We start from the raw sequence: 18,873 nt of genomic DNA on the forward strand, positions 1-18,873 counted from the left end.
CTGAACGAAACATTTAGCAGAAACACAAAAAAATACATGCTTCTATGTCCTTTCAAAATGGCCACATGATGGCAACATCGACCTTAAAAATGAATCAGTTCGTTGATTCATGGCCTAACCTTTCACCAGATTTCATTGAGAGAAGTGCTTTTTTAGAGATCCTGCTAACTAAGACGAATGGAATTAAAACGCAAGCGCTTCTTCTGTGGTAATAAAAAATAAAATAAACACCAAACACGGTCTTACTGGAAAATACATTTATTGTACTAGTCTGCAGTTGGTAACAAATGATACTGACATCATGGTTACTTCTATGTACTTTATAGCCTGTAACCTCACTGGAAGACTCTACACTATTAATGTAGAGGTTCAGTGTAGTAGAACCTCACCTTACATTACTCCTGCTGAGACTAGCTTCTGTATTTGTTCCACATTCATTTAAACCACCACACTGCACATATCAACCCATCAATCCCCAACATCCTACAGCCTCAGTATGTGGCCGCTTAAAGGACTATTTCAACGCAAAATGAACCTAGGGGTTAATAACATATGTGTACCGAGTCAAACGTTCTCTGGCATATGTTTTCATGCTAATCAACTGTGTCTCTAGCTTGAAACAAGCTAACGCAAATCGGTGGTTAGCTGCTAACGCTAGCTTTCGGGGCAAATGGTATATCGCTGTTTTATACCACAAGGCTCAAAATAGCACCACACTTCAACGGTAGCATAATGAGAGTCCCTACATGTAAACCGAAACATTCAGAACTTTGTAAGTGTACAGACAGTTTATTAAAAAGATAGATCATAAAGCAGCTAACCACCTGTTTGCGGTAGCTTGTTTAAAGCTAGAGACACATTCGATTAGCTTGAAAACATATCCCAGAGAACGTTTGACTCTGTACACATATGTTATTAACCCCTAGGTTCAGCGAGTGTAGGATTGGTGTAAAAACTGGCAGTACAGCAAACATGTTTTTACTTTTAACTAGAGCTCACTGAGCCTTACAAGGGTGGGCCCTGAAAAGCTCAGAGGAAAGAATGTAAGCACTGAATCTTCATGCAGTTCAGTACAAGCCGGTTATAAAGCATCACAGACTCCAGGCTTTGAAGAAAGACACTGAACACAAGAGAAGAAACCTAAAATAAATGCCCCAATTCATCTAAATGATGTGGCAAGACATACCTTTGTTTATATACAGTAATACTTTAACTTGGATACACACTGCTAGTCCGACATGCCGCCACTCCGACATGCTTCTATTCAGACATGCCGCTATTCCAACATGCTGCTATTCCCTAACCCTAATCCCTAACCCTAACCCTAATGGAAACAAAAATTGTCAGAGTCGTGGGTTTGAAAAGAATGGAAGTGCCGCCACTCCGACAATTAGACCTCAATGTCGGAGTGGGGGTATGTCGGAATGGATGGCGGAACCCCTTTAACTTGTCATTAATTGTTGTGCTTCTTGTTAGGTGGCAAAGTACTCTGCTTAAGAGATAATCATTTCATGAAGGTTATAATAACAGCATGTCTGTAACTGTATCAAAATAGCACAACGTATCAGACAAACAGGAAAATACAGCAAGATGTTATCTGATAGAAAGATACTACTACTAAAAATACATTTGGAGTAAAGTTCCGTATCAAATAACAATCTTCATATTCAGATTATAACAGTTCGTAGATAAAACAAACCCAAGCAAAAAAAAAAGAAAAAAAAAGTAAACCTGTCCTGGATGAAGCCACCACAACAGCTACAGCTACCTCAATAAGTACAGCAAAGATTGATATGATCTGTTACATAACACCTACAAAAGCCTGACATTCTCCACCAGCACTTATGGCCTACTTCTATTAGCCGAGTGGTAACATGTTAAGTGCCGACAAAACTATTTGACATGTTGTACATTGTGTCTAAATGTGGCGGCGTCTTGATGGTGTTTTTATACATATAATCCCAATTTCACATGTATGCAAATAAAAACAATTCTGCACAAAATAGCTCTAAAATATATTTCAACTTTATGATTGGCAGCATATCTTTAACTAATGTTGGTTCTTTTTCAGCATCCTACACTTATGTCAAAGACAATTACTCTTAATAGTAGTACATAATTGGTGCAATGAAATCTAATAATACTGTTAAATGGATAACACAGATTTTCAAGACTTTACTCTTTTTTTTTTAAAACACTCGTACAAACCTGTTTAAAATGCAACAATTAACAGAAAAGACAAAATGTGTGTCATGTACTAAAAAGTCCATAATGAAAGAGAAAAGCGTTGCTGCAGTCTTGTATCAGCTGCTTCAGTGTTAAAGAAAAATGATCATCACCCTCCAGTGTGTTACCTGTCCTTTCAATTCTGCCTCCATGCTGTCCATGAAGCGCAATGGGACCTAACGGGATGTGGATCCATCACAGTGACGGAGCGGCTCCCCATCGTGTGGCCGCTGATTCAGAGTACTGACGCTGCCATCGCAGACAGAATGTGTTTGTGACTGACGCACACATGGTGAAGCTGTGTGAACAGGTGCATCAAGGCAGAGCTGCTGGGTGCTTTTATGCATCTGTCACCTCACAGAATCTTTCACTCTAACACCGGCTGGTCTTTTCTGGGCAAATCAAACTATCCTGGTCTTTTCCCGCTGCACCCACACCAACCGGCTTCTCCCCGCCTGTCTTGTTGTGTTTCTGGGTGCTGCTGCTGTTTAAAGGACCCTGGAGTTTGCGCTGGCGCTCCACACTGTGCCACATTCCGTAGCCAAAGTAGATCAGGAAGCCTGAGAAAAGTGTTAAAGGAGATATGAGGTACTAAAAAAAACACTGGCTAAGGCATCACATCTTAGAGGGTGAAGTTTAGGGCTTGACTAAAGAAGTGTCGACTAACACTCATATGATTTTGCTGGTGATAATTGATAAGTTGATTAAATTTTTTTAATTTAAAAGATATGTGTGCTTTGAGTGGTCTTTAAGAGCAGAAAAGCGCAATACAATTGCAGATTGCATTTCTCTTACAAAGAATAAATAAGCAAAAAAAAAAGACTAATTGACTAAAGAAATCTTAGTCGACTAATTGACTAAGCAGGGGCAGCCCTAGTAAAGTTTGACATTTTGGCAAATGTTTTTAGATGAGAACATCAATACAGCTCTCATATGTTCACTAAATATGAAGCTACAGACAGGAGAGTTTAGTTGAGTTAGTTTAGCTTAGCTTGTACGAAAAATAACGACAAAATCCATCTACCAGCACCTCTAAAGCTCATTCATTAACATGTTAAATCTTGTATGTTTGTTTAATCTGTACATAAACCTAAGTGTGAAAAACATCTCTGGTCACTCGTCACTGGTCCCGGCAGAGACAGAGTACCTTTGGACAGAGCCAGGCTAGCGGTTTCCCCATTTCCATTCTATATGCTAAGCTAAGCTAACCATCTCTGCTTTTAGATTCATATTTAACATACAAGTGAGAGTGGTATTGATCTTCTCATCTAACTCTTACGCATATTTCCAAAAATGTCAAGCTACTCCTCTAAATGTTCGCAATGGGTTGAATGTTCGGACCAGTAGTTAAAAGGCACTCACCAACAGCCATCCACACGGAGAAACGTATCCAGGTATCTCCACTCAGCTGAACCATGAGGTAAATATTGACAAATATGCTCAGAATGGGCAGAAAAGGCAGAAGGGGAACCTGCGATGGCAGCAAGCAGAAGAATCCACCATCAATGTATTTGCATCGGATCAGTCTCATCCCATAATGCAGGTATGAAAAGTGTTGGGTCTTTGTAAATTATCGAGTGTGGTCTAGACCTACTTTATCTGTAAAGTGTCCTGAGATACCTCCTGTTATGATTTGACACCATAAATAAAATTGAATTAAAACGGTGCTCTCATTGAGCTGACACGCACCATGAAGGAGACCTTGGTGCTGGTCTGAGGCTGTCGGCAGACCATGAAGACGCAGCCGCTGAAGATGAGGAGACACACAGACAGCGACGCCAGGATCCACACCTCCATACCAAGGATGGAGTAGATGTGGTACGTGGTGAGATAGCTGACCACGCACACTACCAGCACTGGGGTTTAAAAACACACACACACACACACACACTTAATTCTGACGTCTTTTGTCCCATAACATTTTTTTTTTAACCTGGCCTGCTTACCTAGCACACAGACGGACATGTTGACCACACTGGAGGAATGCTCAGAGGGTGAGGCGGGAGGGTGCAGGACAGTCTGCAGGGTGGAGCTGCCACCCTTCAGCATGTTTAGGTGGGACTCCGACTCTGTCAGTTCAGACTCACCCTCCACAGAGGACAGGTAGTCCCTCTCACCGGTGCCTGCCCGCCGCTCTAGGACTCCATCTGGCTGGTACCTGGACCGCGGAGGCGTCAAGGGTTAAAGATCATAAGTCTGCATTTCATTTCATTTCATTTTCACATGTTCAATGTTTTTAGTGTCTATGAACGCTACTCTTTATACAGCTACAAAACCCCTTTCTTTGTGAAATAGTTTAGGGTGGTTTGGTTTTACTTTACAAAACAACTGAGGCGTATAAATAAATGTTTAAATCAGGGAACGAACACTGTGTCTGTGTTTACTGCGACTGTGGTGATGAGTCACTTCGGTGCAACCGGCAGAAGTGTACGGCAGGTCCAGAGTTTTAAAAGTAAGTAGCCTACAGGAACATAAATGAACACCTTCATTCGCTCAAGCAGCCCCTTCATGTTCCTACAATGGGAGCATTCACAGCTCTTACATCACCAATGTGATGCAATAACACAAGGCGCGTGTTACACCAACGGGGCCTGTGGGCTTTTAGGAACGCTATAAGGGCTGTTTCGCAATGTTCGCCAAATAAGATTTCTAAAAGAAAAAACACCCCCAAAAAAAAAAAAAAAAAAAAAAAACCACCCAATAGGCAAAGTTTCAATGGACATCATGTCAACCAGAGCTTTTAGGTCGAACAGGAAGGCCATGATGGCTATAGCAAGCAAAAAAATCAAAAATATGCAATTACCATAAACACTTTCCCTTTTACAAATAAACATTTATGCAAGAAATATGATCACCTCTGATTACTGGAGCAATCATTCTCACAACATACACTAAAAAGCATTTACATCCACACCAATAATAGTCTAGCAATTATAAATGGAAAAGCTGCACCATCAAACAAATGCACATGAACACGAACAGATGCAAAGAAAACTTCATGCAGACATGTTTTCATAATAAAAAAGACCCCAAAGAGCTAAATGTTTTCATTGGCTGACAGCTGTAATCATCTCCATTACGAGAAATATTTGATGTGAGATACACTGCGGCGTTCGCTCTCTTGTATCTCAGCACCAGACTCCAGTATGGAGCTGATCTCAGCAGCACAGGTTCAAACACAAGGTGGTGGTATGTCCGCTGCTCCCAGTTCTACCAGTTGCACAGTTCATGGGCTGTGCTCTAGGAGAGTTGGTGTGTTACAGGTCCCTCCCAGGGTTCACATCTGCCTGCTGCAACCACATACTTCACCATATCGTAAGCTTTAGAAGTAGATGTTTGTAACAATGTATGAGCACCACATCAGTCCCCAAAGGCCAACTGTTCTTCAGTATCTATATTAATGGACCAAGCTTCTAGTCTGAAAAGTGAAGCCAATGTGGAAGTGCCTTTAACCTGCGTTCTATCTAATATCCAGTAGGGGGCGACTCCACTGGTTGCAAAAGGAAGTCAGTTTCTATAGAGGTCTATGAGAAAAACAAGGGGGTAAGCAAGCATCCGGAAAGCGTACCTCCTGTGGGGAGATTCTGAGGCTAACAAGCCATCACCTCCCGTTAGCATCCCATTGACTGCCATTCATTTTTGCGTCACTTTGACAGCGAATAACTTTACATCTGAAGCGTTTAAAGACTCTATTTGTCGATTGTTTATTTCTAAAGAAAAACGACAATGTATAAAAGGCTCCATTACCTTGTACCTCACGTTATGGCTCCGTAGAAGACGTTTTTGTAAAAATAGTCTAACGATGTGTCATAACCACGCGACTTACTGTCGTACAGTAGAGAAATTACCGTATAGTACAGGAGAAGCTCGCAGGCAATTACGACTCACATTAGCTGTTTAAGTTAACTAGCATTTTAGTTAGCAATAATTAGCCTGTGCCTATGTTATCTCCTTACATATACCTACGCTCTCTGTCTCTGCAAGATTGGGAATGATTGAGATTTCTCTTGGCACAGCTACCAGAAGACTTCACACTTTCAGACAGGTTACTCACGTCACATCTACGTCTTCAAGCTCAGTTGGAGGCTGCGCAGTACGGAAAAGTGACTTCACTGGTCTCCGTCGAAGTATATGGCATCGCTATGTCCATTTCTTATACTGTCTATGGGAAAATGACCCTACTTCTGCCTTTAATTTATTACCTCAGTAAACATTTTCATGATGAGTTTATGGTCTCAATCGCTACTTTCAAGTCTTCTTCGATACAGCATGATGTTCGTTTTGGAAAATAATGGTCCCACTCACAGGAAAATAGACAATAAAACAGGGCATGCTTTAGGGTGTGGTCGCACGCCGACATTAAAAGATTTTGACGATTTTCTGAACCGCCGTATATGCAGATTTTCCACTTTAGCATTTAGTTTAGCGTTTATTTTGGCTCAGCGCCATTGCAAAACAACACTGGCTTGGCTGCGTCATCCAAACTCAAGGATTCAAAACAACAGTCCACAAACCAATTGGTGAAGTCTATGCTGCTACGTCCTTTATTTATTTTATCTGTATTTCTTCTTTAATTTTGAAGGTAGAAAGTTTAAATTTTGTTTCACTGTGTGGTCAGAATTGTATTCTGTTCCAACTGTAACTACACCCTGGAGTACACTTCTACATCACTGCAGCAAGGTGAGAAGGTAATGCACTGAAGCAATAACTAACTCCTAATTTCCAATGGTTGCGGAACGGCTCCGCTGCAGAACGGGTTCCGTGCTCTGCCGTCCGTCAATACCCACCAGGTCCGGATTTGTTGCAGAACGGCTGCGGCCATGACTGACAGCTGAAGTCATGAGGACCCACGAGATGTTTCTGTGCTCGACTTCCTGTCCCGTACAATCTGAATTGTGCTGAATTGATGCGGAGCGCTCCGGCGTCCGCCGTTCCGGAGCCATTCCGGAGCCGTTCCGCAGCCATTCTGCAACCATTCCGCAACCAGTGGAAATTGCCAGTAAGAATAAAGTAGGTGATAAGTGGCTCTTAAAATATTGTCAAGTGGATGTGAAATGACTACAAAGGTAACTCTTAAAGCTTTAATGCATAATTATTTGTTAAATTAATGAACGTCCGTTACATTCAAGCCATTGCCAAATGAGTTGCTACAAAGATAATTAACTATCAGCTCTACAAAACTCTCTCTGTATATTTCTCAGCATGGCTATGTTCAGAAGATTGTGTCGTCCGATGACTTTGGTGCACAGAAGCTCGAGTGAAGATAATGACCTCTTCTGAATAGTCCATCATGTTATTTTTTAATCCTCCTTGTGGAGGCGGGGTGGGGGCACGTGCGCAATTACGGAAGGCTTGTATCATGTGGATGCAACAACAGTGGTGTTGTCATTACTTAGAATTCTACACACTATAGCTTTAAAATAGTACATGATCATGAACAGTGACGCTGTCCAATGTGGTGACCATGTTCTGTAAAAAAAATTAAAGCTTTTTTTGGATTGCATTTTAACAGAAAAATTGTACAGTAGGCTTTCCTGTAACTGTTAACAATTCTTAATCAACAATTTAATGACATGGAAGTAGATTTAAAGGAATAATTTGACATTTTGGGAAATTCGTTTATTCGCTTTCTTGGCAAGAGTTAGATGAGACAGTACTTTTAGTTACAGTAGCTTTACCGTCCCGTAGCTTATTCTCTCTTTTTATATTTAGAAAAGTGACTAAAAGCCAAATGTATCAGCTTTAAAGTGCTCATATTGTACTCATTTTCAGGTTCATATTTGTATTTAGAGGTTGTATCAGAATAGGTTTACATGGTTTAATTTTCAAAAAACACCAGATTTTTGTGGTAGCTCCTCTTTTCACCCTGTGTGTTGAGCTCTCTGTTTTAGCACAGAGTGAGACATCTCACTTCTGTCAAAGAGTATAGAAGTAACAAGAGGCGAAACTCAATAGAACGTTGTGTTGCGTTCAGTCCAAGATGGCAGAGCTGCACTCTTTAGAACGTTCCATTGCAACAAACGCACCCATGACCGAGCTGCAGCTTGCAATGGAACGTTCTATTGAGTGCAGCTCCGCCATCTTGGACGGAACGCAACACAACGTTCTATTGAGTATTGAGTACTTCTATACTCTTTGCTTCTGTTCCATCTTTATTGGGAGTTGCACATGCTCAGTAGCTAGGTAAGGACTACTAGCCAGTCAGAAGCAGAGTATGACGGCGTGCCCTGAGAGTACCTAGGTAAGGACTACTAGCCAGTCAGAAGCAGAGTATGAGGGCGTGCCCTGACAGTAGCTAGGTAAGGACTACTAGCCAGTCAGAAGCAGAGTATGACAGCGTGCCCTGACAGTACCTACGTAAGGACTACTAGCCAGTCAGAAGCAGAGTATGAGGGCGTGCCACGCTAGCAGCTAGGCGAGCATTATAACGTGTGTTCCAAAGTGACCATGCTTGTCTCTGAAGTAAAGGCTGGACTACAATAGAGCTGTTTGGAGCAGTTGGTGAACAGTGTTTTCTGTTGGAGATGGTAAGTCCCTTTGGGGGGGACTTTGGGCTTTTTCACTTTGTAAACCTATAACGTATATCTATATATATATATAGATATATTGTGTTATGTATCTATATATATATATATATATATATATATATATATATATATATATAGATATATAACACAATAAAGGAAAGGGAAAAAGCATAATATGAGCACTTTAACAATGTTTCTAATGTTTTCTCACATGCTTTTGGAAACACCATCACCAACTTTAACATGCAAGTACCAGCATCACCAACGTGCATAGATAAAAAGCAAACAAACAAGTCCACAATACAACCCCATGATATATACGAGTCCTTGTCTCGGGAGCTTACCCGCAGTGGTACCTGCCGCCATGGTGGCAGCTACAGGAGACTGCCGCTTACTCACTTTGGACATAAAACTGAACAAAATTCCATCTCGTGCCATGGCAAAGAGAATGCGTGGCAGAGGGAACATGGAACCCAACAGGCTAGGGAGAAGAGGGTTCATGGTTACGTTGAGGGCATTCTGGGAAAGAAAACATGACACCTGCACAACTGTGAAAGAACAACATGTGTACATTGAGGGAAAACCTCCTACAAACTGGAAGTGTTAAAGGGTGGGTCAATTTTGGGAAGAAAAAAAACAAAAAAATGTCTGCATCTTTGACTGTGTCTTTCACAGTTGTTTGGTGGAGAAAGATTAGCAGGAATCTCCCTGGACTCTCCCCGGCTCTCACCTGCTACTACACCAGATGTCATAGTGGCAATAAGTGGGGTCTTCGTCTTAGGATTGATTCGGGCTAAGACTTTGAAAAGCACCCCATCCTGTGCCATAGCATAGATTACACGAGGCATGGGGAAAATGGAGCCCAGCAGACTGCATGAGACAGCAGAGACATGCAAGACCAACACGTTAATCAAAAGTCCCAAACACAGACAGACACACACACACACACACACACACACACACACACACACACACACACACACACACACACACACACACACACACACACACACACACACACACACACACACACACACACACACACACACACACACACACACACACACACACACAAAACCACACACATTTACACCAACAATCACATCATCAAAGCTTAAGAGCATGATTAAAGTCAATGAGTGTCTTTCTTTCCTGTTGGAACTCCTGCACATAGCATAATGTATTGCTTTTCGCACAAATCAATTAAATCAATGGAATATAATAGATTGAACAGTTTGAACAGGCAAATTACATATCACCAGTGTCTTTAGACAGTTAAATTTGAATGTTTAAAAATAGATTTTTTGTTGTTTTTCTCAGTTTTGAGAGCCAGTTTGGAGTTGAATTGTAGGGTGTTCAGGTGCCCTTGAGTGAATCCATTTCTCAGGAGTGTAAACATTTAGTTCAAGCATATAAAAGCACCACAATGTCTGCCAAAGGGCTTTCACAAATGGTAGCAGTGTGAAAACAACTGCCAAAGGGCAGACTCCGAAATGACAGCCTAAACGCCAATTGACTGACTTATCCAAAACTGTATTGTTTTGAGTCAAATTTGATAATATGCACATGAGTGCAGACCATGGGATAAGATGGTCACTGATATCCACCAGTGTTTTTTGATGGAAAAAAAGAGGGAACTAATAGATCAAACCTTCAGGAAAGTAAGACGGCATTAAGTCAAACCAATATCTTGTTTAAAGACAGCCTTATTTATGATACTTTAATTATAAATCGTATATCACAAACACATGCAGGTCTCTGAAAATAGAGAGAATCAAGCACTGCGCCCACTATGTCCCATTAAGCAATACGAATCAATCCAATTATAAGACAGATAGACAGAGATATGTGGTCAGAACTTTTGCCCAGATCTCCCTCACCATTGTCACCCATTTATAGCATGCACATCGATCAGAAATTAAAGTCATTATAAATTCTGCTGACTCAAATACAGTATGCTTTCGTCTACCATGAATATTGATATTTTGCGCTCAACTTATTACACCAAAGGAAATCCAGTGGTTACCTGGTGGAGAGGGCACACAGTGAACCTGCAGCGACCACATATTTTGCAGGGCCCCAGTCCACATATTCAAAAGCCATGGGCAGAGGACTCTTCTCGTCCAGCAGGTAGTAGGGCATCATCAGCGTGAGTGCGGCTGACACGCCAAAGTACGCCAGGAAACACACGGTCAGTGACACCACGATGCCGATGGGAATGGCTCTCTGAGGGTTCTTCACCTCCTCGCCTGTCACACACAGATACACAAATATCTTTACGTTGAGCCAGTGGCGGACTAAGGGCGTGGCCTCAGTCCGCCACTGGCTCAACGTAAAGCCCCCGAATCTTAACTTCAACTTTGTGTCATTTACCCTCAGTCTCTTTGACTGAACCGGCAAATTAATAGATCTAAAGTTCTATTGATTGCTCTGTCTTCTTTTTGTCTTTGTGAAGCACTTCGGTGCAAACTCGTTTCCTTTAAAATTCTATATAAATAAAATAAACTTGCTATATAAATGAAATAAATTTACTAGGGAAATATTGCCTTTGTTTCATAATTAGAAATGCTGTTTACGCCAAATTCTTACCATACATCTGTTATGTAACTTAAAAATAGATGAAAATGTTTACCTCTCTTCAGGTGGCAAGAGTGAAAATGAGTCATCCTCAACATTTGTTGTGTTTCAGAATGATGAAGACAGTTTCAGAATGATGAAGACAGATACAAAAAAGGATGTTGGCTGTGATTCTTTTTCTTTGTAACTATCATGTTTCTCCCAAATGATGTACAGATTTGTAGGCATTCAATAACCAAATAGCCTGAAAAATAGTGCATATAGCTGCTGTAATTTGAGCATGCCCCCAGACCCCCCTCTAGGGTTGTGCTGAGCCTTGAATGTTTACAATGTTTGGCTCCGCCCCTGCATTGAGCTTCGAGGAAGTCACACTAAATCCCAACCTATCACTGGCTCACCTGTAGTTGCAATGCAGTCAAATCCAACAAAAGCATAAAAGCAGGTGGCAGCCCCAGCTAAGGTCCCACTGAAGCCGTAGGGCATAAATCCTCCGACTCCATAATCACTGCTCACGTTGGCCGTCACCGTCAAGTTCCTGCAACATAAATAGAAATGAGAAGTTTGACCACTGCTGCCTTGTGTGTGCAATTTCTTAGCACTGCATTAACACAAACAAACCAGACTAATAGTACTACTGATAGCTATGTTTTGCATGTAGTTTAGGGAACAGCTTTGCATTAATGGGCTTTACAAACATATTACTGTAATAGTTACATGAATACATTACCTTGTAACTATGGTGACATTTATAAGGGATTCTTCAGTTATCTTCCAGTTGTGTGTGTCTCCTTTGACGAAGCCGGAGATGATGACGAACAAGAGTACGAGCACGTTGATTGACGTGAAGACTTTATTGACCCAGGCTGACTCCTTCACGCCAAACGACAGGAGTCCTAAGATGAGCAAATGGGCAATAGAGTTCATAACACTACTTTGCTGTCTGTTGTAGTTTGATTGAAATGCCAGCAATACTTCAATCTATATTTTATCTGTCAAGTAGTTGCAATGTGTGTCATCGTTATAATTCATTGATAATATTATCGAGTTGTGCCACTTAACCCAGAAACCTAATACCTTTTTAAAAAAACACTGGCACTTGATGCATTTTAAACATCTTACATATGAACAAGAGTACTGCAGTTCTGTAAGGCTTCACAGTGAGAATCATTGCATTGGCAGTCCAATGGATGCAACACGTGATAACATTTTAAGTTTGAGCTGGAGGGTCATTAAGGTGGAATTTAATGTCCAGTTGAAATCCCTGGACTGTCATGAATCTGACCACAGGAAATGAAAATAAAGTACTCCAAGTCATAAACAGCTACTGACAATCCTAAACCCTCAGTTACTACAGTGCAGCTTCTCAGTGACCTGAGGTTGTAATCCAACTGTAGTTGCACTAAGCAGTTCCCAGATGTGATTGTGTGTGACTGTGGGAAAGCGAAGCGGTGTGCTGCTGAAGACTGGCAGGATGATCAGGGAGTTTTAAAAACAGAAGGTGGGGAATGTGGTCTGCTCCATAAAGCACTTATCCTGTGTCCTGCCATCTCTTTATTGGATTATTCCAGCTGTGGCTCATGAAAGATGGCTGTGTTAAACATCATGCACCGATCCTAATTTCCGTTTCATAATCGACCTTAGGATTTTAAGCTTTCATTTGCTGTCTTACCAGAAAGCAGCAGTATCAGGCAGACGGCAAAGAAGTCAGGGTACTGAGCCAAACCAGGAGAGTTCATTCTGAAGTAGTTCTTACAGAATACCTCTATGTGTCCCCCTATGATTTCATCAAATGTGCCACTCCAAGCCCTGGCAACTGAGGAGGTACCTGTGATAAAATAAAAAAGAGAAACCATGAAGAATCAGCATTTTCTTTAAATATTCAAAGACTGTCCCTAACTCACCAATCACATAGGAGAGAATGAGGTTCCAACCCGTGATGAAGGCCCAGATCTCTCCTACAGTCACATAGCTATAAAGGTAAGCAGAGCCGGTCTTGGGGACGCGTGCGCCAAACTCAGCGTAACACAGGCCGGCCATGACCGAGGCTAGGGCGGCAATTAAGAAGGAGATGACTATGCTGGGGCCTGAGTCGCCCTTTGCCACCTCGCCGGCCAGGACGTAGACGCCGGCACCCAGAGTGCTGCCAACTCCTAGGGCGATGAGGTCGACGGTTCCTAGGCAGCGGCACAGCTTTGAGTCCTCCAGGCTGCTCATGTCGACCACTTTCCTGCGCACCAGGGAGCGGCCGAATGACAGAACCTGCTCCAACATGTTGACACCTGCTGACAGAGGGAAAGAGATAAGAAAAGACTGAAAATACCTGTGCAGCGTAGGTCTGACCCACTTTTTGCGTCTAGCCAGGCGGCCATGAACTTAAATGACAGTGTAATGCTTAATGAAATTCATGCTCTGTGGTATGAGTGGATATTTTTGATTGGATGAATCGATCGAAAAGGTCTATTTGGATAGGTGTGTGTACATGCAGCATGAGGGCCTGTGACACATGTAAAGAAATAATTTAATCTCACTCAATCATTACTATTATTCTTTCTCTAAGCATCAATATTTGCACTCAAATGTTGTTATTCAGTAGAAGAATTGTGAAACAGTTTCAACTCCACCCCTGCTTTTCATTTTAAACAGCTCTTACAGCTTGTTCTCTAGAGAGAAAAAATGCTGAATTGTCAGTATTGCATAACATTTGTGGATCAACTAAAGGTGGGATTAGGACTGTTGAGAGGGATGTTAACTCTGCAAACTATGGCGTGCATTTTCAGTATGCTGCCAAGTGCTACAGCATGGTAAAGTCCATACAGTACAGTAAGAGTCCCATTAAAATCCATTGTTTGGGATTATCGTGCAGATCTAAGTACTCAAAGAGCTGCATTCATAACGGGTCCATGAATGCACCAAGAGAACACAACAAAGGCATTCCAGTATCTCTCTTTACTAATTATTTAAAAAAAAAAAAAAGTGCACAAACTGCTAGGTCGTCTTTGTTTTCGTTGTCTTGTATCTAAAATGTCTCTTTTCATTAGTGAGATCCTGCCTAACATGTTTGCATGAATACAATTAGATGAATGAGGAATGGAATATGCCCTCCAATGAATAGTTTCTAGCTTGCTTTTGAAGTGAAAGCTTCTTCTTTGAACCAAAACTTTGATTATCTTGACTGTAAATTAACACTGACGACCGTCCAAATATGCATTGACCCCCATTTAAGTGTGGTGGAAGTGAATTTTGGTTGTGACAGCTCATTAACATTACAATGTGGGCTGTAATACAGTGCCTCCAAGAATACAGTGAATGAAAAAGTGAAGATTGCGAAGACGACAATCAGATTTTAACCAAGTGAAAATTCAGTTTTGGAAACTGATAATAGAAATTACAGTCATTTATACTGTCATGTAAGATGTTACCTGCATCATTATTCCATACACGCATGTGTGTTTTACATTGTACAGTAACAGCAACATCTGGGTCATATCTTAAACTGAACATGTTGAATTTCTTTGCAAAGACTGCCGGTTCACAAACAGCTCACAGCTACTGCAGAGGTTTTCACTATTAAATTCCAGCTTTAGTTTTTCTAAATGTATGCAAAAACACTGTATTTCATTAGAGACATGCACCTACCTGTTAGAATGACTCTGCGTGGATATGAAGGGTCTAGGTTCAGACACCAAAAAAACAAGCTGTCAGAAGTGTCAGTGCGTTTTTTTCCAGCTTGCACAGCAGATCAGCTGCACATGAAGTGCAGGTAAAAAGTCAAATAAGATCCACTGCTCCCATGAACTGCTGCCTCGAAACTCTGCTTCAGCACTGTGCTCAGCACTTATTCATATGCTGGTATGTACACTGAGCAGAGCAGTACTTTTTACGCCTCCTCTCAGAGTTTCTTCATAGGATCTGCCCTCGCTTTGCCCCTAGACTCCAGCCTCCAGTCCCACCGCTGCCAGGGGAGTGACGTCCCCTGAGCAGGGAGGCAAGGGGGGAGGAGGGGGCCCCAGGGAATTAGGGTGGGGGGTTGTTTCACCTCCGTGCTTGAGGTTTGGGGGAGTAAAACTCTGTGGAGACAACATTGCACCATAAGCTCTCACCATGGGCTCACACACAGCCGGGCAGAGAAGAGAAAGGGAGGAATCTTGATGGTAAAATGTGTAACTTCTAATGCACACAGATCCCAGCTGCCCAGATGCTTACTGACTACTGATAAATGGTTAGGCAACTGGCGTTAACAAACATTGAGGCAGACACTTGTGTTTACCCAGTGCAGCCCACAGGAGTGCTGCTAAAAGCATGGGTGCTGATTGGTCAATGAAGGGTGGACGAACTACAGTACCGGGGGGTTAAGTCCTCCTAATGGAAGACAGGTATTGCTCAATGTTCCCTGAGCTATTGGACCCATGGATATTACAAAATCAACAGCACAGCTCACTTTGGTGTACCGCCAAAAGCCTGGCATCTCCACGGCAACTTCAGTTACAAGTTTGAGCTCTTGGAGAAAAGAAGAAAAAAAAAGGCACATTTTTCCATCAAACACTGCCTGCGAATTACAACTAAGGTTGAGTTCGCAGTGGAGAGAATGTCTGCCAAGACCAGCTCAAACTAGCTTAAGACCTCAGTGGGAAGGTGGCAGCTGCTGCTAGAAACACCGTCCAATCCACAGAGCAGAGACTCGACGGCATGACAACAGCCAGCTCTCTCTTAGTTTGTCCATCCAGCCAAGCAGTCAAATATCATGGCCCACCGCGCACCAAACCTTGGCTGCAGGGTTGATTATCTGACCTGCATGCTGATGGGAAAGCCAGTGTTTTCCTAAGTGGTGGGCAGGATGGAAACACTACTGTTAATACTGGCTGTTTGTCTTAAACACTCACACATTGATCTACAAAATGAACCTAAATACATTTATCAGATTTAACACAAATGCAACCAAAAGTCTGCACTAACATTACAAAATGACTGAAGAGCATGAAATTGAGAAACAGGGATTTTCTAAACTGTCCTGTGACTTTAAGCGTATTTTGCTACTTACAAAGGGGTCCTCTGCGCTTATGAACACAACGCAATAGATCATTGAAGCTGGTGAATAACATTGTTAAGTTAAGCATCTTGAAATATTAATTGACAAACATAATAAACATAATCATCCACCAATATTCATTACTGGATATTTATTGTCATATGGACTATCTGGAAGCACCATTTTATATATGATACATTTCTGTAGCAAATGCCCAATGAACAGTTTTGAAAACAAATCAGGATTACACATGTGATTTGCCTTTAGGGCTTCACAATGAATCGTTTTTTCATCATCATCACAATATCACCTTGCACAATAGACACATTGCGAAAGAAACTCAGGGTTTTTTTCTTAGTTGAAAGAGAGCATCAGTAGAAAAATGGGATATTAAACTCTAACTATCGTTCTTTTATTTTAATGGTGCCTTCTGTGTTCAGTTCAATGTTCAATAAAAATAATGTTGGAAATAATTTCCTTTCAGTTTGTTTTAATTCAACAAGCAATGTGTTGTACATTATACATTATACTAAAAGCAGTGTAATGCAGTACAACTCGCCTCTACAGACCGTGTAATATGGACAAAGCAGAACTGAGTACCCTTTAATATGTTTTATTTATCCAAAGTCAATTGTTATTGCGGTATTCAACGATGCTAGTGCATATTGCATAATTTCCTGATATCTTGCAGCACTATTTTCCATGATATCCTCATGGACCACAATGAGCTTTCAAGTTTTTATACATGCACTGTAACCATGGAAAGGATGGAAAGGAGTCACTGGCTCACCGTATCTTATTGTTGACATGCGCTAATTCTGTGAAGCCAATTGAATGCATTTGCCCTCCGATGGCTGAGTGACCTAGCTTCAAAATTGTGGATATGGTCAACAGATTGAGTGGTGTTTGCCTTGCGGACACCGGGACTGTTCGCTCCAGTTAACACTGGTGTCACCAGGAAATGTTAGAGTGAACAATTACTGATAAGGCACACAACAGCTCTGACAAAAATTTAAAAACAGCAGTCTTTGGGGCAGGAAGATACTTAGACCTCAAATTGACAAGACTGTAACTAGTTTATATGGATGTACCTAAGTCAAATAAAAAACCGCATCACAGATAACACAGGTTTCAGTGTAGCTTACTGGGAAAAATTTAAAAAATAAAGGATAAACATAGGTTAGAAATTAGTTCAGGAGGCCAGTATTAGTTATTATTAAATGTTAAATCTACACTAATGTAATGGTACAAAGTCTCTTCATTTTACATTTTAAGAACAGTCTGGGGACTGAAGCCAGAAGACATTACCTGTTCTAAGTTTACCTTAATACTCTTTTTATTAGGTAGGAGGATGGAGTATTATTTATGAATGTAGTCATCCTCATTGAAGTCTCCCTCTCCCTGCGCCGCTTAAAGTGATTTCCTGTATCTATCTAGGTCAGCGTACAAGCCTTGTATGCTCACAGGTTGTTGTGTAGTGGGTCTTAAAAACTACTGCATTTGCACAAACTTCCCTGGTTTAGGAAACTAAAGGTTTGGATGAATCTTTTGTTTTGACACATTTGGCTAGAGTAACGGATCCCTTAAATATGATCTGTGATGTTCAAGAATCTTTTGGCCTGCGGGTTAATTGTGGCCTTAAGCTGACTTTACTCCAAGTCCCTGGGGACTTCCAAAAAATGAATTCCACACTGGGAGGCTAAAATGTGGGTCAAAGTAAAACTGCCTGATATGCATAATGGATTTCAGTTTAAAACTCTAAAACCGTCCCTCTGCACTATCACGATCATTTCACATCTTTAATTGGCCTTTAATATGAGGCAACTACACCTACTAGACAAGTACCAGTGATAACACAGATATCAACCATGAACAAATATCAGTTCAGTCATCAAGGCTGGATGGTTCCAATTAGAATGCACATAACATGATTGGTCATCTAAACAGGGAGTGTTATCTGATCCAACTGAATTGGTTTTTATAGTCATTGGACAATCAAGCTTTTTTTGGTCCTTTACACATGAATGCAGCACAGTACAGTAGGAGTAGGAGTGCAGCGAGGCTGTCAGGCGTCAGTAAGTCAATCACTTCTGCTTAGTTTAACTAACTGCTTTTATTGTTTTTTTTTTCTGTCTACTGTCCTGCAACAGATGGCTCATGTGCTCATTGGTGTGCAAAATACTACTCAATCTAAAAATACATTTGAAATTTTGTATGACTTGCCAAAACAACAAAAATGTAGAAGTTAGGAAAAAAATATATCAGTTCTCTGTAAAGGTACTTTATTGTCACATACATGTAGCAAAATTCGCTCTCTACATTTAACCCATCCCTCAAGGGAGCAGTCATTTACAGCGCCCGGGGATCAACTCCAGATCTGAGCCAGTGCCTTGATCAAGGCTACTGACTGGAGAACCTAGTACATGTTTTTTTGATGGTGGGGGAAACGGCGCAAACATGGGGAGAACATATAAACTCCACAGAGAAAGGCCCGGAACTACCCGGAACCACCTTGCT

The 18,873-nt window shown here is 41.4% G+C and overlaps 1 protein-coding gene across 1 annotated transcript; it reads right to left on the bottom strand.

Annotated features, from left to right (window-relative positions):
* Positions 1-242: 242 nt before the first annotated feature.
* slc7a2 (solute carrier family 7 member 2) lies at positions 243-15,270 on the bottom strand. Its single transcript, XM_039813922.1, is given in 12 exon segments — positions 243-2,786; positions 3,589-3,697; positions 3,916-4,082; positions 4,173-4,427; positions 4,934-4,993; positions 9,484-9,623; positions 10,780-11,002; positions 11,729-11,865; positions 12,058-12,223; positions 13,000-13,155; positions 13,232-13,612; positions 14,967-15,270. Coding segments are annotated over 11 exon segments (1,971 nt in total). The 5' UTR covers positions 13,602-13,612; positions 14,967-15,270; the 3' UTR covers positions 243-2,598.
* Between the last annotated feature and the right edge of the window lie 3,603 nt (positions 15,271-18,873).

This window comes from Perca fluviatilis, chromosome 10 (genome assembly GCF_010015445.1).
Source record: "Perca fluviatilis chromosome 10, GENO_Pfluv_1.0, whole genome shotgun sequence".
In the NCBI taxonomy this organism is placed as follows: Eukaryota; Metazoa; Chordata; class Actinopteri; order Perciformes; family Percidae; genus Perca; species Perca fluviatilis.